Below are 7,915 nucleotides of genomic sequence, written 5' to 3' on the forward strand. Positions count from 1 at the left end.
TCAGAAAAGCTTTTCTGATGAAGGGTCTAGGCCCGAAACGTCAGCCTCTCTGCTCCTATGATGCTGCTTGGCCTGCTGTGTTCATCCAGCCCTGCACCTTGTTGATTCAGAGAGTCTCTTCATTCTACGGACTATTTTTGAGCAGGCTGGTCAGAGCCCATGTACAGTACATGTGTAAATAAAGGGTGACTAGGTGATGGGATACTGGCCTCTGTGCAGTTATTTTGGATCAAAACAGTTTTGTCAAGAATGTGCAATAATAATTTTATTTTCTCTTTAAATAACTAACAAGTTAAATTAACCTTTGAAGGAAAGGAATGCATTGAAGAATAACAGAAACTAGGCTCATGTTTCTGAAACTATTCTGAATTATTCCTAAGTCAGTTCTGAAGAACAGTCATACCTGACTTGAAATGTTAACGCTGTTTCTCTCTACACAGATGCTGCTGGACTCGCTGAATTTCTCCAGCAATTTCTGTTTGTTTCTTAACTGATTTTATAATATGGTTGAAAGCACTGAAACAAAGTACTGGCTACAAATTAAAAACTAAAAGCAGTTTTGGTTTCAGATATATTGTAGGGGATAACATATTAGAATGGATAGAAGATTGGCCAGCTGGCAGTATACAGAGAGATCCATAACTAGGTCTTTTTCTGATTGGCAGGACATTATGTGTGGAGTCCACAGAGGTCTGTGCTGGGGCTTCAACCTTTTACAATTTATATCCCGGGTAATATTCTGGGGACCTGGGTTCGAATCCTGCCATGGCAGATGGTGGAATTTGAATTCAATAAATATCTGGTATTAAGAGTCTAATGATGATCATGAATCCATTGTCAATTGTTGGAAAAACCCATCTGGTTCACTAATGTCCTTTAGGGAAGGAAACTGCCATCCTTACCTAGTCTGGCCTACATGTGATTTCAGACTCACAGCAATGCGGTTGACTCTTAACCACCCACTTGGCAATTAGGGATGGGCAATAAATGCTGCCTAGCTAGCGACGCCCTCATCCTGTGAATGAATAAAATAAAACACTTTTCTGGCAAAATGGGGAAAAGGCATTTTCTTCACTATTCTTAGTGAAATTATTGAAATGTGGAGCTGTTATGTATATAATCTGTGTAATCTGATGTCATTAATGTAAATGAAAAAGTACAATAAGTCATAAAATGACATCAATAATATATCAGCTATGATCCTTTGGAATGTCTGGAGGGGCCAAACAAACTGCGCCTGTTCCTATATCTTATGGTCTGACTAACAAAGCTGAAGCTGCCAATTGTTGGAGAAAATATCTGAGCATTTTCATATTTGCGCCAAACATTTAATGTTTTTCAATCAATGAAACTGTTCTTGCATTTAGATTCCATGGTTTATGAAACATTGGGACAACATGCATTTGGCAGACCTGGGAGACTGGCAGTATTTGGATCAACGTCACTACAGAATGTTGGAGGTAATGCAGAATTATAGACATTTTAGACGCCAGTATTAACATTCAGATCTCTACTTGCTCAGTTTTGTTTTCAGTCTGCTGACCATTGTGCTATGTATTCACACTCTGTACATGGCACATCAAGGGCTTTCTAGCATCTGATTTTAGGAGTGGCAGTTTAATCTAGATAAATGTGAGGTGCTGCATTTTCGTAAGGCAAATCAGGGCAGGACTTATACACTTAACAGTAAGGTCCAGGGGAGTATTGCCGAACAAAGAGACCTTGGAGTGCAGATTCATAGTTCCTTGAAAGTGGAGTTGCAGGTTGACAGGGTAGTGAAGAAGGCGTTGGTTATGCTTGCCTTTATTGGTCAGTGCATTGAGTATAGGAGTTGGGAGGTCATGTTGTGACTGTACAGGACATTGATTAAGCCACTTCTGGAATACTGCGTTCAGTTCTGGTCTCCCTGCTATAGGAAGGTTGTTGTGAAACTTGAAAGAGTTCAGAAGAGATTTATAAGGACGTTGCCCAGGTTGGAGGGTTTAAGTTAAAGGGAGAGGTTGAATAGGCTGGGGCTATTTTCCCTGCAGCATTGGAGGCTGAAGGGTGACCTTCTAGAAGGTTGGACCAAAGGGTCTATTTCCGTGCTGTATGAGTCAATGACTGTATATGGCATGGATAGGAAGAATAGCCAAGGTCTTTTTCCCAGGGTAGGGTAGTCCAAAACTAGAGGGCATAGGTTTAAGGTGAGAGAGGAAAGATTTAAAAAGGACCTAAGGGGCAACTTTATCACACAGAGAGTGGTGCACGTATGGAATGAGCTGCCCGAGGAAGTAGTGGAGGCTGGTACAATTACAATATTTAAAAGACATCTGGACAGGTACACGAATAGGAAGGGTTTAGGAGGATATGGGCTAAATGCAGGCAAGTGGGACTTGTTTAGTTTGGGAAACTTGGTCAGCATGGTTGAGTTGGACTGAAGGGTCTGATTCTGTGCTGTATGACACTATGACTCTACTCCACTCATTTAGAGTCATAGAGACATATACCATAGAAACAGACCCTTCAGTCCAACTCATCCATGCTGGCCAGACATCCTAAATTAATATAGTCCCATTTGCCAGCATTTTGCCCATATCCCTCTAGCCCCTTTCTAGGCATTTCTAAATCTTTCCTAAATCTTTCTCCTCTCACCTTAAAAACATTCCCTCTAGTTTTGAACCACCCCACCCTAGTGAAAAGATCTTTGCTATTCACCTTATCTATGTCTCTCATTATTTTATAAACCTCTATAAAGGTCACCCGTCAACCTCCTACACTCCAGTGAGAAAAGTTCCAGTCTATCCTTATAATTCAAACCTTCCAGCCCCAGCAACATCCTGGTAAATCTTTTCTGAACCGTTTCCAATTTTATAATATCCTTCCTATAGCAGGGCGACCAGAACTGTACATAGTACTCTAAAAGTGGCCTCACCAACATCCTATACAGCCTCAACATGACGTCCCAACTCCTATATTCAATGATAGTGGGGTTTAACCTGACAGGATTCTATATTGATCTCACAGTCAAAGCAGCATTAAGCTTGCAGCAACCACAATATGATTGAGGTCTACATTTGGTTTGCTAGGGAGAAAAGTATTTTAATCTTAAACGACAGCACTTGTGTGGCAACAAAAACTGAATGATTGATATACTAGGCTAGGCTGTAGATCAATAGAGAAGCAATGGCAGACATTTAAGGGATATTTCAGAATATTCCTATTTTCAAGAAAAATTCTAACAGGAGGACCCAACATCCATGGATTATTAAAGAATTTGAAGAAGGCATCAGACTTGTAGAAAAAGCATATAATTGCACAAAGGTGAGTGGTAGGTCAGATGAGTGGACAGAACAGAAAAAATGACTAAATCAGGAAAATAAATTAGAGTACAAGAGGAAGCCAGCTAGAAATGTGAAAACAGATAGCAAGAGCTTCTAAACATATTTATAAAGGAAAAGAACATAAGAACCAGGAACAGGAGTAGGCCATCTGGCCCTTCGAGCCTGCTCCGCCATTCAATAAGATCATGGCACCAGTTCCACTTATCCACCCTCTCACCATAACCCTTAATTCTTTTACTGTTCAAAAAATTATCCATCTTAGCTTTAAAAACATTCAATGCAGAGGCCTCAACTACTTCACTGGGAAGGGAATTCCACAGATTCACTACCCTTTGGGTGAAGAAGTTCCTCCTCAATTCAGTCCTAAATCTGCTCCCCCTAATTTTGAGCCGAGCCCTCTTGTTCTAATTTCACCCACCAGTGGAAACATCTTCCTCTGCTTCTATCTTATCTATTCCCTTCAAAATTTTATGTTTCTATAAGATCCCCCCTCATTCTTATGAATTCCAACGAATATAATCTGAGTCTCCTCAGTCTTGCCTCATACGCCAACCCTCTCAACTCCAGAATCAACCTAGTGAAACTCCTCTGCACCCCCTCCACTGCCAGTACATCCTTTCTTAAGTAGAGACCAAAACTGCACACAGTACTCTCGGTGTGGCCTCACCAGCACCATATACAGCTGCAACATAACCTCCCTGTTTTTAAATTCAATCCCTCTAGCATGAAGAACAAAATTCCATTTGCCTTCTTAATTACCTGTTGCACCTGCAAACCAACCTTCTGCGATTCATGCACAAGGACACCCACATACCGCTGCACAGCACCATTCTGCGATATTTTACTGTTCAAATAATAGTCCTTTTTACTGTTATTCCAACCAAAATGGATGACTTCACATTTATCAACATTGTACTCCATCTGCCAGACCTTTGCCCACTCACTTAAACTATTTATATCCCTCTGCAAACTATGAGAATCTTCTGCACACTTTGCTCTACCACTCATCTCAGTCAGCCGCAAACTTTGACACACTACACGTGGTCCCCAACTCCAAATCTTCTTTGTAAATTGTAAACAAAAGAGTAAATAAAGCAAGTGTTGGTCCTTTAGAGTGTGATATTGAGGAACTGGTAATAGGGAAATAGGAATGAAGTGAATATTTGTTTTGCTTCTGTCTTCCCTATAGAGATTATAAAAAGTGTTCCAGTAATAGCTGTAAATCAGAAAGTGGAAGAGAGAGAGGAACTTGGTGCAATTGTAATCACTAGAAAAGTGGTATTGAGTAAACTGATTAAACTGACGGTTAACAAGTTCCTAGGTCCTGATGAATTCTATCGTAGGATATTTTAAAAATTGCTAATAAGGTAATAGATGCATTGGGGTTAATTTTCCAAACATCACAGGATTCTGGAAAAGTTCCATCAGATTATAAAGAACTTAATATAACTCTTCAATTCAAGGAGGGTGGGAAGACAGAAACCTTAAAAATTTAAGCCAGTTAGCTTGATGCCTGTTGTGGGTGTGGTGTGAGAATTGATCATTAAGGAAATTCTTGCTGGGCAATTAGAAAAGCTCAAGGTAATCAGAACGAGTTAGCACGGAGTTGTGAAAGGGAAATCATGTTTAACCAATTTATTGGAACTCTTTGAAGGGGTAACATATACTGTGCCTGTAGACATACTGTGTTTGGATTTTCAGAAGGTATTTGAAAAGATTCCGCACAAAACATATTGCACAAAGTAGAAGCTCTTTATAGGGGATAACATATTAGAATGGATAGAAGATTGGCCAGCTGGCAGAAAGCAGAGAGATCCATAATTAGGTCTCTTTCCTGATTGGCAGGACATTCTGTGTGGAGTCCACAGAGGTTTGTGCTGGGGCATCAACTTTTTACAATTTATATCCCGGGTAATATTCTGGGGACCCGGGTTCAAATCCTGCCATGGAAGATGGTGGAATTTGAATTCAGTAATAAATCTGGATTTGAGAGTCTAATGATGACCATAAAACCATTGGCAAACATCTGAAAAACCCATCTAGTTCTCTAATGTCCTTTAGGGAGGGAAACTGCTATCCTCACCTGGTCTGGCCTACATGTGACTCCAGACCCACAGCAGTGTGGTTGACTCGTAACTGCCCTCTGGGCAATTATGGATCGGCAATAAATGCTGGCCTAGCCAGCGATGCCCTTATCCCTTGAATGAATAAAAAAAACCAATGACTTCAATGAGGCACCGAAGACATGGTATTTACATTTGAAGATAGTTAGGAAAGTATGTTGTGGAACAGAACATAAGATGAATGTTGATGGATTTAGAAAAGTTGAGCAAAAATTTGGTAGGTAGGGTATGATGTCATACAATGCAAAGTCATTCACTTTGGTAGAAGAGCCTAAAAAGCAAAGTATTATCTGTATAGAAGATAAATGCAGAAATTTGAGTTGCAAAGGGATCTAATTATTCTGGTATGAATCACAAACAAAGAACATGCAGGTGCAGCAAGTGGTTAAGAAGACTAATGGAATGCTATCTGTTATTAATTGTAGAATTATCTAGTACAGAAGGCCCTTTGGCCCATTGAGACTGTACTGACAAAACTATGCTAAATCTACTCTAGTCCACCACTAAGCCTATAGCCTTGAAGTGGTCATCTAAATACTTTTTAAAGGTTGTGAGGTTTCCTGCTTCAGGTACCCTCCCAAGGCAGTGCATTCCAGACACCCACCATTCTCTGGGTGAAAAACATTTCCTCAACTCCCCTTTAAATCTCCCGCTTTCAACTGAAAGGGTTTGTCCCCTTGTTATTAGCCCTTCAACTAAGGGGTTCAACTGCTTTCTATTCACTGTTCATGCCTCTCATAATTTTAGACACCTCTGTTGTGATACCAACCACAACATCCACAACCCGAACTACAAATTTACTTTAAAACCTTTTAGACACCTCTATTTAGGAGCCCTTCAACAATGTCTGCTCCAAAGAAAACAACCCAAGCTTATCCACCTCTTCACAGCTAAAACACTTCATCCCAAACCAGGTCCTAGTGAATCTCTTCTGCACCTTCTCCAATGCAATTGCATAGAGTGGTGAACAGAACTGCACACAGTACTGCAGCTGTGGCCTAACCAAAGTTCTCTACAGCTCCAGCATGACCTCCCTGCTCTTATAATCCATGCCTATGAGAGCCAGAATGTTATGCTTTACTTATACGGGCATTAGTGAGACTGCATCTCAAATACATCTCATAGGGGAGGCAATGGCCTAGTGGTATTATTGCTGGACTGTTAATCCAGAGACCCAGATAATGTTCTGGGGACCTGGGTTCAAATTCATAGCAGATGGTGGAATTTGAATTCAATAAATATCTGGAATTAAGGGTCTAATTAAGGGACCATGAATCCATTGTCAGTTGTTGGGAAAAACCCATCTGGTTCACTAATGTCCTTTAGGGAAGGAAACTGCCATCCTTACCTGGTGTGGCCTACATGTGACTCCAGACTCACAGCAATGTGGTTGACTCTTAACTGCCCTCTGGGTAATTAGGGATGGGCAATAAATGCTGCCTGGCCAGTGACACCCTCATCCCGTAAATGAATAAAGAAAAAAAATACTGTATGCAGTGTTGATCTCCTTCTTTACGGCAAGATGTAAATGCATTTGGAGGTGGTTCCGAGTAAACTTTCTAGATTGATACTGGGAATGAGCAGTTTGTCAAATAAAGAAAGGTTGGACGGATTGATGTTGTAATCACTGGAGCTAAGAAAAGTATGGGATGACTTGATTGAAGTATACGAAACCCTGAGGAGTATTGGGAAAGAATGTTTCCTGTTGTGGGTGAGTCCACAGCTGCGAGACACTGCTTAAAAATTAAGGGTTGTCCTCTTAAGACAGAGATAAAGAGAATTTTTCTTTTCTCTTTCTGGGTTGTGTGAATTTGGAACTCTATACTTCTGAAAGTGATGGAGTCCACTGAATATTTTTAAGACAGAGGTAGGTAAATTCTGGTTCATCAAGGAAATCAAAGGATATTGAGGAAAAGTCAGAATGGGGAATTCAAAGCACAAACGAATCAGCTGTCATCTTATTGAATGGCAGAACAGGCTTGAAGGGGCTGAGTGGCCTTCTTCTGCTCCTGTTTCAAATGTTCATGTGTTTAAAGTCATCCTCCATTTATTTTAGCCATCTTGAGTTACCTATTCGTTGTCAAGAAAGAACTACCTCAGGTCATCCAATCCTTTGCAGGTCAAGACAATTCTGAGTAAGTGTACTTAGTTTATTTGTTTAACGTGCAAATCCAATCAAGGAAGTTGCTTCAGTAAATGCCACTGATATTAAAATGGGAAGTAAGATTGGTGGAGTCATTATACAGGTTTTGCAACATAATTTGTATTGTTAATAATTTAGGACATGTACACATGTAAAAAAATACACAGCACGTTAAGTGAGAATCAGATAGCAAAAGAGATAACAAGGTGTAGAGCTGGATGAACACAGCAGGCCAAGCAGCATCAGAGGGGCAGCAAAGCTGACATTTCTGAAGAAGGGTCTAGGCCCAAAACGTCAGCTTTCCTGCTCCTCTGATGCTGCTTGGC

The 7,915-nt window shown here is 40.5% G+C and overlaps 1 protein-coding gene across 1 annotated transcript in view; it reads left to right on the top strand.

The window, feature by feature from the left end:
• LOC109912914 (sodium-coupled neutral amino acid transporter 1-like) overlaps positions 1–7,915 on the top strand; it is a 152,311-nt gene that overhangs the window by 121,682 nt on the left and 22,714 nt on the right. The window contains exons 6-7 of the mRNA XM_048607952.1: positions 1,368–1,460; positions 7,503–7,581. Coding sequence (XP_048463909.1) covers positions 1,368–1,460; positions 7,503–7,581 — 172 coding nt within the window. The remainder of the gene's footprint in view (positions 1–1,367; positions 1,461–7,502; positions 7,582–7,915) is intronic.

The sequence above is a fragment of the Rhincodon typus genome, chromosome 18 (assembly GCF_021869965.1).
Source record: "Rhincodon typus isolate 14 chromosome 18, sRhiTyp1.1, whole genome shotgun sequence".
Taxonomy (NCBI): Eukaryota; Metazoa; Chordata; class Chondrichthyes; order Orectolobiformes; family Rhincodontidae; genus Rhincodon; species Rhincodon typus.